The sequence below is a fragment of the Coregonus clupeaformis genome, chromosome 2 (assembly GCF_020615455.1).
Source record: "Coregonus clupeaformis isolate EN_2021a chromosome 2, ASM2061545v1, whole genome shotgun sequence".
In the NCBI taxonomy this organism is placed as follows: Eukaryota; Metazoa; Chordata; class Actinopteri; order Salmoniformes; family Salmonidae; genus Coregonus; species Coregonus clupeaformis.
In genome coordinates, this window is record NC_059193.1 from 12,532,909 (window position 1) to 12,549,071 (window position 16,163).

General features: G+C 44.0%; 1 protein-coding gene across 3 annotated transcripts in view; it reads right to left on the bottom strand.

The window, feature by feature from the left end:
• Nucleotides 1–363: 363 nt before the first annotated feature.
• The window catches only part of LOC121587455 (beta-synuclein), a 46,738-nt gene continuing 30,938 nt past the window's right edge, over nt 364–16,163 (bottom strand). Inside the window, exons 5-6 of one of the 3 annotated variants that reach the window (XM_041904384.2) lie at nt 5,144–5,215; nt 364–1,293 (exon numbers count right to left, since the gene is read on the bottom strand). In XM_041904384.2, coding sequence (XP_041760318.1) covers nt 1,264–1,293; nt 5,144–5,215 — 102 coding nt within the window. In that variant the 3' untranslated portion in view covers nt 364–1,263. Of the gene's footprint in view, nt 1,297–5,143; nt 5,216–16,163 lie in introns of all 3 variants that reach the window. The other 2 variants (XM_041904373.2, XM_041904395.2) reach the window with 2 other exon arrangements.

The following is a 16,163-nucleotide window of genomic DNA, read 5'->3' on the forward strand; positions in this document are numbered from 1 at the left end:
AGACAGACAGACAGACAGACAGACAGACAGACAGACAGACAGACGGGGAGACAGACAGACGGGGAGACAGACAGACAGACGGGAAGACAGACAGACCGACAGGGAGACAGACGGGAAGACAGACAGACCGACAGGGAGACAGACAGACAGACAGGGAGACAGACAGACATACAGACAGGGAGACAGACAGGGAGACAGACAGGGAGACAGACAGGGAGACAGACAGGGAGACAGACAGGGAGACAGACAGACAGACAGACCGACAGACCGACCACCGACCGACGGAGGGTGCGTGTGTTTCAGAGGCCTGTAGTAAACCTCCTGGTTTGAACATTGACATTCTAATAAACAACCAACACTTGGTTTCTTTTTTCTAACTTTTTTATTTACAGAGGGTGTGTTAGTTTGTCTGGTTTGACACATAAACCTTTATATTGACACGTCCTGCATTTGAAAGCACATATTGATCTGACAACCATTATGATTTCAAGACGTAATATACTGACTTTAACTTGTTAAAATCTTCAGTACACACAAACACACACACACAAACATGTAGTTTATCAATTTCTAAACAGATAGTTCCACCGGAATGATTTCACAAGCAACTATAAAGATACAATGTATAAAACTCTTACTTGAAAAACATGAAATAAATAACTTGCTCCAAAAGTAAATTTAAAAGAGAACCCACAAACAGGCATTGTACATACTTATGGAATATTATTGGTAGTAGTCATATCGGTTTGCAACCGGATTTATTATTTTCTTCCGCTCCCAACGCCGTTGTTGGAAGACGCGAATAACACATCTATTATTATCGCACATTTATAAATACAGAAACACACAAAGAGTACAAAGACTCACACACATAGAAATAGAGTTCAGTCTTGAATGGGGAGGCCTGTTCTATGGATTGTATTTCTATGGTCACAAGCCAGGCCTGGTCCGGAGTCTCGTTCCATTGGGAGGGAATCAAGGAAACAAGACTCAAGACTTCTACACCTCAAGAAACAACTGCACGACCCACCACATTACAGAAGTAACATGACATTTATAATATAGCATCGATTATCATACAAGATTTGTCTTTAAAAAGAAGGAAGAACATTTTTCTCAGGTGGAATGTTTGTTTGTGGATTTTGTACTTTTTTGCAACATGATTAGATTTGTATTATTGTGGTAGTTTCAGCATTTGTCCTTTTTATTGTAATAAATATCGTATTGTGCTGCTGGTTGGATGGAGATTTGAAATGATGGTTTTTATGCTTCTGGTTCGTAGTCCTGGCCCTGCTCCTTGGGGAGAAGAGAAAAAGACAGAGCTCAGAGAGAGAGACAGTATTTAAATATAGAGAGAGAGACAGTATTTAAATAGAGAGAGAGACAGTATTTAAATATATATAGAGAGACAGTATTTAAATAGAGAGAGAGAGAGAGAGAGAGAGTATTTAAATAGAGAGAGAGTCAGAGAGAGACAGAGAGAGAGTCAGAGAGAGGGACAGTATTTAAATAGAGAGAGAGAGAGTCAGAGAGAGGTACAGTATTTAAATAGAGAGAGAGAGAGACAGAGAGAGGGGCATTATTTAAATAGAGAGAGAGAGGGACAGAGAGAGAGTCAGAGAGAGAGTCAGAGAGAGAGTCAGAGAGAGAGAGAGAGACAGAGAGAGGGACAGAGAGAGGGACAGTATTTAAATAGAGAGAGAGAGAGACAGAGAGAGGGACAGTATTTAAATAGAGAGAGAGAGAGACAGAGAGAGAGTCAGAGATAGAGTCAGAGAGAGAGAGAGACAGAGAGAGGGACAGTATTTAAATAGAGAGAGAGAGAGACAGAGAGAGGGACAGTATTTAAATAGAGAGAGAGAGAGACAGAGAGAGGGGCATTATTTAAATAGAGAGAGAGAGGGACAGAGAGAGAGTCAGAGAGAGAGTCAGAGAGAGAGTCAGAGAGAGAGAGAGACAGAGAGAGAGAGAGAGACAGAGAGAGGGACAGTATTTAAATAGAGAGAGAGAGAGTCAGAGAGAGGGAGGCAGTGACTGTGTCCTATTCATTTCATAGGGTGCCATTTCGGACGCCCACCACAGGAGGTTGGTGACACCTTAACAGTAATAACTGGAATGGTAAAAAATATATCAAACACATGGTTTCCATGGTTTCCATGGTTTCCATGGTTTCCATGTATTTGATGCCATTCCATTTGCTCCGTTCCGGACATTATTATGAGCCGTCCTCCCCTCAGCAGACAGCTGTGATGTCACAGAGTTCACATAGGCAGAATTATAGAAGGAACAGACGTGGAATTGTTGGATCTCTCATCAGACAAGCTCTCACCCAGAGTGATCTAACCAGACAAATCACATCAAGTCTAAAATGAAGACAACCTGGCAATAAGGACACAATGTTCTCTTTTGACCTGTCAGTATAACGATTACAGCGTTAGCGACCTTAACACAACACCTAGCGACCTCGCCAAGATCTTCAGATCTCTTGACAGTGCGCTGGAGCCAGGTTCGAATCCTGGTCGGGGGCTCCCCCCACCCCCCTCCGAATTTGCTACAATATTATCAGCTTCAAGCCTGTGTCAATACTCAACTCTATCCACCAGAGGGCAGCACTGGCTAACATAAAATGTAACAGCAGCTCCCAGGACACAGTAGAGGAAGCCATAGTAGCATCCTCTGGTTAGTACACTAACCAACTCTTAACATCTTCATGTGAACAGACACTTGTACTCATATAATGATTCCTTGAGGTCATTTATCTACGGAAAATAATGTGTGGTTATTGATGGGACACACATTACATCCACATATGATGACAATGTGGAGGGTCAGACAGAGCAGCTGTAGAGAAAGACTCCATGTTCACAGCAATGCAAGGAATCCTCTGATACTACCCATCATGCATTGCAACTCGTGACATCACCACCACCACCACCACCACACCCCGTTCAGCTAGAGCTCGCATGCTGCTTTTTACGATGGGGGATGGTGGAGGGAAAGAGAGAGAGAGAGAGAGAGAGAGAGATGGAGAGAGAGATGGAGAAAGAGAGAGAGAGAGAGATGGATGGGGAAGGATAGGGAGGAATACAGACGTGTTGCCTCTTCATGATATGAGGTTATACAATTTAATATTACAGGAGTCATTTGCGTTGAAACAGAAGAGAGCTTAAATCTAGGCATTTTTTTTCTATAATTGATTTGTATGATACATTATTTATGTAGGGCAGAAGGACATCTCAGTTAATAAACCACTGAATTGGTTCTGAACCGTTCATTTAAGATTACTCCACTGGGATTCTTTGATTCGTCATTGGTTCCCTGCTGATTCTCAGGTTTCAGATTAACCGATTCGGTACTGTGTTTTTTTGCCCTTGAGAGCTGCCTTCCCAAAAATAACCATCTGTCTCAGATTGGAGGTGTTATGCCCACCTGTTTATCTGGCATTTGACTTGTCAAAAATCTCTCTCACGTCTAAAGCTATAGAGAGAGACAAAGCACCAACTCACACACAGTACAGAGTTCTACTGTTGAGTTTCCCCGGTGCAATAGAACCAAATGGAATAGTCCCAACAGTGCAAAGCCCTAAGATAAACCAAGTGCACCTCAAATACTTCCAAGTATTTCACCTAGTCCTAGTGTTTTGTGTAAGTGTGTGTGTGTGTGTGTGTGTACGTTTGTGTAAATGCGTGTGTGTGTGTGTGTGTGTAGTGTTTGGGCTTTGTTACTTGAAAAAGTAGTTCATTCCATATTACTCGATACATGTAGCAAGATGGTGGCGACAGACATGGCAGATCTGCTTCTAAGCAACTTCGCAGTATTTCGTTTTTTTGTGTGTGTTATTTCTTACATTTTAGTCATTTAGCAGACGCTCTTATCCTGAGTGCATACATTTTATTTCTTTCATTTTTTCATTTAATTTGAATTAATACCGGCCCCCCGTGGGAATCGAACCCACAACCCTGGCGTTGCAAACGCCATGCTCTACCAACTGAGCTACACAGGAGCAAGAATTAGCCCAGAACGTTTTTTTTGTGTTATTACGTAAAGCCGGAAATAACTTTTGGATATCGGAGCGGCAGTAAATCACCAGCATTACGACCAGAAATACGACTTTCCCGAATTGGATCTTTTGTTCGTACCCCCCTGGGCAATTTAACTTATCCCAGAGGCTGCTCCAAGATGCTGCCGGCGGAGAAGAGGTATTCGGAGTGGACTTCCAGTCCGACTCAGGAGGCGCGCACACCATCCATCACTTCAGAGTATATTACTCGCTAATGTTCAGTCTCTGGATAATAAAGTACACGAGCTCAGGGCGAGGATCTCCTTCCAGAGAGACATTAGGGACTGTAACATACTCTGTTTCACGGAATCATGGCTCTCTCGGGATATACTGTCCCCGTCCATACAGCCAGCTAGGTTCTTAGTACAGACAGGACTAAAGAACTCTCTGGGAAGAAGAAAGGCGGTGGTATATGTTTCATGATTAACTACTCATGGTGTGACTGTGATAATGTACAAAAACTCAAGTCCTTTTGTTCACCCGACCTAGAATACCTCATAATCAAATGCCGACCATATTACCTCCCAAGATAATTCTCTTCGGTTATAGTCCCAGCCGTGTATATTCCCCCTCAAGCCGACACCACGACGACCCTCAAGGACCTACACTGGACTTTATGCAAACTGGAAACCACATATCCTGAGGCCGCATTTATTGTAGCTGGGGATTTTATCAAAGCAAATCTGAGGAAAACGCTACCAAAGTTCTATCAACACATTGATTGTAGTACTCGCTCTGGAAAAACACTCGACCACTGTTACACCCCCTTCCGGGATGCCTACAAGGCCCTCCCCAGCCCTCCCTTCGGCAAATCAGATCACGACTCCATTTTGCTCCTCCCTACCCTATAGGCAGAAACTCAAACAGGAAGTACCTGTGCTAAGGTCTATTCAACGCTGGTCTGACCAATCGGAATCCATGCTTCAAGATTGTTTTGATCACGCTGACTGAGATATGTTCCGGGTAGCCTCTGAGAATAACATTGACGTTTACACGGACACGGTGACTGAGTTCATCAGGAAGTGTATAGGAGATGTTGCTCCTAGCAGAGCTCTAGTGTGTGTGTGTGTGTATCCCTCCTACCTGCTGGTTCTCATCATATGTCTCTCCCTCCTGTGGCTCTCCTTCCATGGCCTCCTGTCCATACTCCTCAGGCTGTGGACACACACACACACACACACACACACACACACACACACACACACACACACACACACACACACACACACACAATTGTAAAACAAAACTAACACATGTCCTATTTCACCACAACAACAAAAAAGAAAAAAAAGAAAGAAAAAGTATTTGTGAACCGTTAGGGAGAGATAGTTCAGTACAGTAGACAGAAAACACAATGTAAGTACTTTGTACACTTGATGATAATGGGAGGATAATGCACAGCCCAGGGTTAGGGTCAATTCCATTTCAATTTCAGCCAATTCAGGAAGTACACTGAAATTCCAAATCCACTTGTCTTCCATGCTTTTCAATGAAGACAATTTGGAATTGGAATTTGATTTACAGACAGTGCAGGTCTGGTGTAAACACCTACAGTGGCTTGCGAAAGTATTCACCCCCTCTTGGCATTTTTCCTATTTTGTTGCCTTACAACCTGGAAATAAAATGATTTGGTGGGGGTTTGTATAATTTGATTTACACAACATGCCTACCACTTTGAAGATGCAAAATATGTTTTATTGTGAAACAAACAAGAAATAAGACATAAAAACAGAAAACTTGAGCGTGCATAACTATTCACCCCCCCCCCCCAAAGTCAATACTTTGTAGAGCCACCTTTTGCAGCAATTACAGCTGCAAGTCTCAATGGGGTATGTCTCTATAAGCTTGGCACATCTAGCCACTGCTCCAAGGCAAAACTGCTCCAGCTCCTTCAAGTTGGATGGGTTCCGCTGGTGTACAGCAATCTTTAAGTCATACCACAGATTCTCAATTGGATTGAGGTCTGGGCTTTGACTAGGCCATTCCAAGACATTTAAATGTTTCCCCTTAAACCACTTGAGTGTTGCTTTAGCAGTATGCTTAGGGTCATTGTCCTGCTGGAAGGTGAACCTCCATCCCAGTCTCAAATCTCTGGAAGACTGAAACTGGTTTCCCTCAAGAATTTCCCTGTATTTAGTGCCATCCATCATTCCTTCAATTCTGACCAGTTTCACAGTCCCTGCTGATGAAAAACATCCCCACAGCATGATGCTGTCACCACCATGCTTCACTGTGGGGATGGTGTTCTCAGGGTGATGAGAGGTGTTGGGTTTGCGCCAGACATAGCGTTTTCCTTGATGGCCAAAAAGCTCAATTTTAGTCTCATCTGACCAGAGTACCTTCTTCCATATGTTTGGGGAGTCTCCCACATGCCTGTTTGCTTATTTTTTTCTTCAAGCAATGGCTTTTTTCTGGCCACTCTTCCGTAAAGCCCAGCTCTGTGGAGTGTACAGCTTAAAGTGGTCCTATGGACAGATACTCCAATCTCTGCTGTGGAGCTTTGCAGCTCCTTCAGAGTTATCTTTGGTCTCTTTGTTGCCTCTCTGATTAATGCCCTCCTTGCCTGGTCCGTGAGTTTTGGTGGGCAGCCCTCTCTTGGCAGGTTTGTTGTAGTGCCATATTCTTTCCATTTTTAATAATGGATTTAATAGTGCTCCGTGGGATGTTCAAAGTTTCTGATATTTTTTTATAACCCAACCCTGATCTGTACTTCTCCACAACTTTGTCCCTGACCTGTTTGAAAAGCTCCTTGGTCTTCATGGTGCCGCTTGCTTGGTGGTGCCCCTTGCTTAGTGGTGTTGCAGACTCTGGGGCCTTTCAGGTTTATATATACTGAGATCATGTGACACTTAGATTGCACACAGGTGGACTTTATCTAACTAATTATGTGACTTCTGAAGGTAATCGGTTGCACCAGATCTTATTTAGGGGCTTCATAGCAAAGGGGGTGAATACATATGCACGCACCACTTTTCCGTTATATATTTTTTGAAACAAGTTATTTTTTTCATTTCACTTCACCAATTTGGACTATTTTGTGTATGTCCATTACATGAAATCCAAATAAAAATCAATTTAAATTACAGGTTGTAATGCAACATAATAGGAAAAATGCCAATGGGGGATGAATACTTTTGCAAGGCACTGCATAGTAGCATAGGGGCTAACCCCCAGTATCCTAAACTAAGAAGGAGGAAAGGTAATGACTAACTAACCCCCGGTATCCTAAACTAAGAAGTGTACCCAGAGGAAAGGTAATGACTCCTGCTTAGGGTTGCAAAGATAATTAACAGAACATCTATCATAATATATCATAACTTTGAATAACTTTAAAGAAATGTATTAATATATAGTAGAATTTGTTGTTGTATATATATCTGTGTCCATATTGTCCCTGACTTTCTAGTAGATAGAGTTTCAAGTTTCAAGTTTTATTTTCAAGGTACAGTGAAATGTGTTTCTAGCTTTCTCTTTCCCAACAATGTAGTAATCAGTAGTTATATACAACTAAAACACCAGCAATAGAAATAAGAAGAACATGAGAAATTAAGTAAGCTATATACAGGGACAGTTCCGGGGTCAGTTCCAGGGTCAGTAGCTATATACAGGGACAGTTCCAGGGTCAGTAGCTATATACAGGGACAGTTTCAGGGTCAGTAGCTATATACAGGGTCAGTTCCAGGGTCAGTTCCAGGGTCAGTAGCTATATACAGGGACAGTTCCAGGGTCAGTAGCTATATACAGGGTCAGTTCCAGGGTCAGTAGCTATATACAGGGACAGTAGCTATATACAGGGTCAGTTCCAGGGTCAGTAGCTATATACAGGGACAGTTCCAGGGTCAGTAGCTATATACAGGGTCAGTTCCAGGGTCAGTAGCTATATACAGGGACAGTTCCAGGGTCAGTAGTTATATACAGGGACAGTTCCAGGGTCAGTTCCAGGGTCAGTAGCTATATACAGGGACAGTTCCAGGGTCAGTAGCTATATACAGGGACAGTTCCAGGGTCAGTAGCTATATACAGGGTCAGTTCCAGGGTCAGTAGCTATATACAGGGACAGTTCCAGGGTCAGTAGCTATATACAGGGACAGTTCCAGGGTCAGTAGCTATATACAGGGTCAGTTCCAGGGTCAGTAGCTATATACAGGGTCAGTTCCAGGGTCAGTAGCTATATACAGGGACAGTTCCAGGGTCAGTAGCTATATACAGGATCAGTTCCAGGGTCAGTAGCTATAATCAGGATCAGTTCCAGGGTCAGTAGCTATATACAGGGACAGTTCCAGGGTCAGTAGCTATATACAGGGTCAGTTCCAGGGTCAGTAGCTATATACAGGGTCAGTTCCAGGGTCAGTAGCTATATACAGGGACAGTTCCAGGGTCAGTAGCTATATACAGGGACAGTTCCAGGGTCAGTAGCTATATACAGGGACAGTTCCAGGGTCAGTAGCTATACACAGGGTCAGTTCCAGGGTCAGTAGCTATATACAGGGTCAGTAGCTATATACAGGGTCAGTTCCAGGGTCAGTAGTTATATACAGGGTCAGTTCCAGGGTCAGTAGCTATATACAGGGTCAGTTCCAGGGTCAGTAGCTATATACAGTTCCAGGGTCAGTAGCTATATACAGGGACAGTTCCAGGGTCAGTAGCTATATACAGGGACAGTTCCAGGGTCAGTAGCTATATACAGGGTCAGTTCCAGGGTCAGTAGCTATATACAGGGACAGTTCCAGGGTCAGTAGCTATATACAGGGACAGTTCCAGGGTCAGTAGCTATATACAGGGACAGTTCCAGGGTCAGTAGCTATATACAGGGTCAGTTCCAGGGTCAGTTCCAGGGTCAGTAGCTATATACAGGGACAGTTCCAGGGTCAGTAGCAATATACAGGGACAGTTCCAGGGTCAGTAGCTATATACAGTTCCAGGGTCAGTAGCTATATACAGGGTCAGTTCCAGGGTCAGTAGCTATATACAGGGTCAGTTCCAGGGTCAGTAGCTATATACAGTTCCAGGGTCAGTAGCTATATACAGGGACAGTTCCAGGGTCAGTAGCTATATACAGGGACAGTTCCAGGGTCAGTAGCTATATACAGGGTCAGTTCCAGGGTCAGTAGCTATATACAGGGACAGTTCCAGGGTCAGTAGCTATATACAGGGACAGTTCCAGGGTCAGTAGCTATATACAGGGACAGTTCCAGGGTCAGTAGCTATATACAGGGACAGTTCCAGGGTCAGTAGCTATATACAGGGACTGTTCCAGGGTCAGTAGCTATATACAGGGACAGTTCCAGGGTCAGTAGCTATATACAGGGACAGTTCCAGGGTCAGTAGCTATATACAGGGACAGTTCCAGGGTCAGTAGCTATATACAGAGACAGTTCCAGGGTCAGTAGCTATATACAGGGACAGTTCCAGGGTCAGTAGCTATATACAGGGTCAGTTCCAGGGTCAGAACCAATACCATATTAACAATGTGCAGGGATACTGGAGTGGTAGGGGTAGATATGTGTAGGGGTCCGGTGACTAGGCATCAGGATAATGATCAACAGGGTAGCAGCAGCGTATATGATGATTGTATGGGAGTGTGTATAGAGTCAGTATGAATGTGTGTGCATGTTATGTGTGTGTGAGCAAAAACACAGATTCAATAGGTGTGTCTCAATCACAACAACGGTCTGTGTGTGTGAGGCGTGTTTCAGTGTCAGCATGCAGGCATAAGCGTGCAACATGTGTGTGTGTGTGTGTGTGTGTGTGCGTGTGTGTGTGTGTGTGTGTGTGCGCATAGAGACAGTGTAAAAATACTAATAAAAGAGAAGGTTCCATGCATATAATCCGTGTAGCCATTTTGTTAGCTATTTGGCAGTCTTATGGTATGGGGATAGAAGCTGTTCATGGGCCTGTTGGTATCAGACTTGTTGCTCCGGTACCGCTTGCCGTGCGAGAGCAGAGAGAACAGTCTATGGCTTGGGTGGCTGGAGTTTTTAAAAAATTTCCGGCCCTTCCTTTCACACCGTCTGCTTTACTGTAGAGGTCCTGGACGGCAGGGAGCTCGGCCCCAGTGATGACCCGGGCTGTCCACACCACCCTCTGTAGCGCCGTGCGATCGAGGGCGGTGCTGTTTCCATACCAAGCAGTAACGCAGCCAGTCAAGATGCTCTCGATGGTGCAGCTGTACTTTTTGAGGATTTGAGGGCCCATGACAAATCTTTTCAACCTTCTGAGGGGGAAGAGGCGCTGTCATGCCTTCGCAACTGTTTGCGTGTGTGTGTGTGTGTGTGTGTGTGTGTGTGTGTGTGTGTGTGTGTGTGTGCGTGTGTGTGTGTGTGTGTGTGGACCATTTATGTCCTTAGTGATTTGGATCTCTCGACCCGCTCCACTGGAGCCCCGTCGATGAAGATGGAGTCCACAATCAGCTCCTTGGTCTTACTGACGTTGAGGGAGAGGCTGTTGTCCTGGCACCACACCGCCAGGTCACTGACCTCCTCCCTGTAGGCTGATTTATCGTGATCTACCACCATCGTGTCGTCAGCAAAACTTGATGGTGTTGGGAGTCGTGCGTGATCAGGCAATCGTGAGTGAACAGGGAGTACAGGAAGGGACTAAGCACACACCCCTGAGGGGCCCCCGTGTTGAGGGTCAGCGTGGCGGAGGTGATGTTGCCTACCACTTGGGGTTGGCCCTCCTAGGAAGTCCAGGATCCAGCAGAGGGAGGTATTCAGTCCCAGGGTCCAAAGCTTGGTGACGAGCTTCAAGGGGAGTATGGTGTTGAACACTGAGCTGTAGTCAATGATCAGCATTCTCACATATGTATTCCTCTTGTCTAGGTGGGTGAGGGCAGTGTGGAGTGCAATTGAGATTGCATCGTCTATGGATCTGTTTGGGCGGTATTCAAATTGGAGTGGGTCTAGGGTTTCTGGGATGATGGAGTTTCTGTTTGCCATAACCAGCCTTTCAAAGCACTTCATGATTACAGATGTGTGTGCTACAGTGCGCTAGTCATTGTGTAGAGTAGCCTTAAGAGTTCTTGGGAACAGGGATGATGGTGGTTACATTGAGATGTGGGGATTACAAACTGGGACAAGGAGAGGTTGAAAATGACTGTGAATGTGCCTGTCAGCTGTTCTGCGCATGCTCTGAGAACGCGCCCTAGAATACTGTCCGGCCCTGCGGCTTATGAGTGTTGACCTGATTAAAAACCTTACTCACGTCGGCCTCGGAGACCCAGTCCCCCCGGGTCAGCAGGGGGCCTCGTGCATGGTTCGTGTTGTTTGTGTCAAAGTGTACATAAAATGCATTGAGTTCGTTTTGGTAGAGAGGCATCGTTGGGTAGATCACGGCTGGGTCTTCCTTTGTAATCCGTAATAGACTGTAGCTCCAGCCACCTGCGGCGAGCGTCACAGCCTGTGTAATAGGATTCCACCTTGTTCCTATATTGTCCTTTTGCCTGTTTGATGACTCTGCGGAGGTCGTAGCGGGACTTCCTGTACACGTTCGTGTCCTCAGCCGTACCCTCGGGGTTGGCTGCTATAACCCTGTATGCGGTAGATCCGTCCTTTAGCTTAGCGTGTCCTCAGCCGTACCCTCGGGGTTGGCTGCGATAACCCTGTATGCGGTAGATCCGTCCTTTAGCTTAGCGCAGCCCTGGTGTAACTCCTCAGTGTTAATCCAGGGCTTTTGATTGGGGAAAAGCAGCAAACCTTCATTTGTGGGGAAAAAGTTAGCGATGCATTTCCTAATGAAGCCGGTGACAGAGGTGGTTAGCTCGTCGATGCTATCGGCGGAGTCCTGGAACATCTGCCAGTCAGAGCTAGCAAAAGCAGTCCTGTAGCATAGCCTCTGATTCGGGTGACCATTTCTCAATGGAGCACGTCACGGACACTTCCTGTTTCAGCTTCTACTTGTAGACAGGAAGCAGGAGTATAGAGTCAAGATCTAATTTGCCGAAAGGGGGGACGAGGGAGGGCCTTGTATGCTTGCTGAGTGGTCTAAGACTTTAACGTGTTGATTAAGTGTCTTAAGGACATGGAATTAAAATCACCAGCAACAACGAGAGTAGCCTCTGGGCACATGGTTTTCTGCTTGTTTATAGCCTTGTACAGCTCGTTAACACCAGCTTGGTGTTGTTGTTGTCCTGAGGTGGAATAGTGCCTTCAGAAAGTATTCATACCCCTTGACATATACCACATCTTGTTGTGTCAAAATGGATAAAAACAATTCTCTCTGGATTAAATATAATTTTTTTCTCTCACCCATCTACACACAATACCCCATAATGACAAAGTGAAAACATGTTTTTAGACATTATTGAAAATGTATTGAAAATGAAATACAGAAATATCTCTTTTACATAAGTATTTAAACCCCTTTGCTGTGACACTCCAAATTGAGCTCAGGTGCAACCAATTTCCTTTGATCATCCTTGAGACGTCACTACAACTTGATTGGAGTCCACCTGTGGTCAATTCAATTGTTTGGACATGATTTAGAAAGAAACACACCTGTCTACATGAGGTCCAGTTGACAGGTCATGTCAGAGCAGAAACTATACCATGAAGTCCAAGGAACTGGCCGTAGATCTCTGAGATAGAATTGTGATGAGGCATATATCTGGGGAAGAGTATAAAACAATTTCTAGAGTGTTGAACGTTTCCAAGAGCACAGTGGTCTCCATCATTGGGAAATTGATTAAAATATGGAACTACCCAGACTGCCTAGAGCTGGCCGTCCGACCAAACTGAGCAACCGGCAAGAAGGACCAATGACCACTCTGACAGAACTACAGAGTTCCTTGGCTGAGATGAGAGAACCTGCCAGAAGGACAACAGTCTCTACAGCACTTCAGTAATCTGGGATTTATGGGAGAGTGACCAGACGGAAGCCACTCCTGAGGAAAAGGCACAGCCTGGAGTTTGCAAAAAAAGACACCTGAAAGACAAAAGATTATGTGGTCTGATAAGACAAAAAATGTAACTATTTGGCCTGAATGCAAAGCGTTATGTCTGAAGAAAACCAGGCATAGTTCATCACCTGTCTAACGCCATCCCTACCGTGAAGCATGGTGGTGGCAACATCATGCTATGGGGATGCTTTTCAGCGGCAGGGACTGGGAGACTGGTAAGGATAGAGGGAACAATGAATGGAGTCAAATACAGGCAAATCCTTGATGAGAACCTGCTTCAGAGTGCAAACGACCTTAGACTGGGGGCGAAGATTTACGTTCCAACAGGACATTGACCCCAAGCATACAGCTAAAGCAATGCTGTAATGGCTTCAGAACAAAAATGTGAAAGAATGAGTGGCCCAGCCAAAGCCCAGACTTGAATCCCATTGAAATTCTGTGGAAAGACTTGAAGATTGCTGTTCACCGCTGCTCCCCATCTAAGTTAACAGAGTTTGGGAAAATCTGCAAGGAAGAATGGGAGTAAATACCCAAATCCAGAAGTACAAAGCTGATACAGACATACCCAAGACGACTCAAAGCTGTAATCGCCACCAAAGATGCTTCTACAAAGTATTGACTTAGTGGTGTGAATACTTATGTAAATTAGATATTTCTGTATTTCATTTTCAATAAATTTGCAAAACTTTCTAAAAACATGTTTTGTGTGTAGATGGGTGAGAAAAAAAACCAATTTAATCAATTTTGAATTCAGGCTGTAACAACAAAATATGGAATAAGTCAAGGGGTATGAATACCTTCGGAAGCAGTCCCAGAAAACATCCTTAACATTAATGATTTACTCTTTGGTTCAGAACTGACTCGTTGTTGGTGTTTTATTGGTGTTTTTTTTTCTGTAAATATTTCATTAGCCTATTGTGACAGAGAAGCATGGGTTTGATTTCTGACATCTTTGATATCTGGAAATAAAATGTACACTTGCCGTTGCAGTTACGAGACTCCCATTGATAGCAAATCCTTATTATCAAGAGACTGTACATTGGTCAATAGAATGGAGGGGAAGAGGTGCCTCCCCCATCTCCTACCTCCTTTTTCGCTAGCGTTTCCTCTTGGATAGCCCAAAAATTGGGTCGGAATAACACAATGAGCCCGGGGCAGATGAGTCGAGTTGAATCCGGAATTTAGGTTTTAGTAACTCCTGATCTGATGTTGAAAAGTTTTCTTTTCGTTCAGAAAAAAGTAAAGGCTAAATGCGAGAAAAAAAATCACAAAAATAGCAAAGTTGGGTCGGCGCTTGCAAGACGGCAGCCAACAGTACGGCGCCATAGCTAATAATAAACCATATGGTCAAGAGAAAAAAAATATCTAACCAACAATGAGATTATTCTCAATGATCTCTGCAACAACTCTACCTACTATTGACTTGTTTCACAGCTGTCACCAGTTTGTCGGCCAAAACATTTACAACAAGTACATACTGGGATAGTAAAATAAATACGTGTGTAATAAAACAATATAAAGGATATTTCATGCTGAAACACCAATGGTATTAACTTAGTTGATGGTTTACATTTAGGATAATGTTTTATAGCTTTGTCATATTTAATGATATTGTGATAAGGCCACCCAGAGGACCAGAGATAATTACAGACACCTGAGGTATCCAAAAGGGCCACTAGATGTCTTGTGATAGATTACATAAAATCCTTGAAAGATACATCAATTCTGGTAGTTTACCGGTAAACTTCAAAAGTTTCCAGTAATACACCCTACCATTGCAACCCTACTCCCGCTACCTGCTATGTGGTCTATACTGGGTCCTGAGAATAAAGATACCTGCTATGTGGTCTATACTGGGTCCTGAGAATAAAGATACCTGCTATGTGGTCTATACTGGGTCCTGAGAATAAAGATACCTGCTATGTGGTCTATACTGGGTCCTGAGAATAAAGATACCTGCTATGTGGTCTATACTGGGTCCTGAGAATAAAGATACCTGCTATGTGGTCTATACTGGGTCCTGAGAATAAAGATACCTGCTATGTGGTCTATACTGGGTCCTGAGAATAAAGATACCTGCTATGTGGTCTATACTGGGTCCTGAGAATAAAGATACCTGCTATGTGGTCTATTCTGGGTCCTGAGAATAAAGATACCTGCTATGTGGTCTATTCTGGGTCCTGAGAATAAAGATACCTGCTATGTGGTCTATTCTGGGTCCTGAGAATAAAGATACCTGCTATGTGGTCTATTCTGGGTCCTGAGAATAAAGATACCTGCTATGTGGTCTATTCTGGGTCCTGAGAATAAAGATACCTGCTATGTGGTCTATTCTGGGTCCTGAGAATAAAGATACCTGCTATGTGGTCTATACTGGGTCCTGAGAATAAAGATACCTGCTATGTGGTCTATTCTGGGTCCTGAGAATAAAGATACCTGCTATGTGGTCTATTCTGGGTCCTGAGAATAAAGATACCTGCTATGTGGTCTATTCTGGGTCCTGAGAATAAAGATACCTGCTATGTGGTCTATTCTGGGTCCTGAGAATAAAGATACCTGCTATGTGGTCTATTCTGGGTCCTGAGAATAAAGATACCTGTTGTGTGGTCTATACTGGGTCCTGAGAATAAAGATACCTGCTATGTGGTCTATTCTGGGTCCTGAGAATAAAGATACCTGCTATGTGGTCTATTCTGGGTCCTGAAAATAAAGATACCTGCTATGTGGTCTATTCTGGGTCCTGAGAATAAAGATACCTGCTATGTGGTCTATTCTGGGTCCTGAGAATAAAGATACCTGCTATGTGGTCTATTCTGGGTCCTGAGAATAAAGATACCTGCTATGTGGTCTATTCTGGGTCCTGAGAATAAAGATACCTGCTATGTGGTCTATTCTGGGTCCTGAGAATAAAGATACCTGCTATGTGGTCTATTCTGGGTCCTGAGAATAAAGATACCTGTTATGTGGTCTATTCTGGGTCCTGAGAATAAAGATACCTGCTATGTGGTCTATTCTGGGTCCTGAGAATAAAGATACCTGCTATGTGGTCTATTCTGGGTCCTGAGAATAAAGATACCTGCTATGTGGTCTATTCTGGGTCCTGAGAATAAAGATACCTGCTATGTGGTCTATTCTGGGTCCTGAGAATAAAGATACCTGCTATGTGGTCTATACTGGGTCCTGAGAATAAAGATACCTGCTATGTGG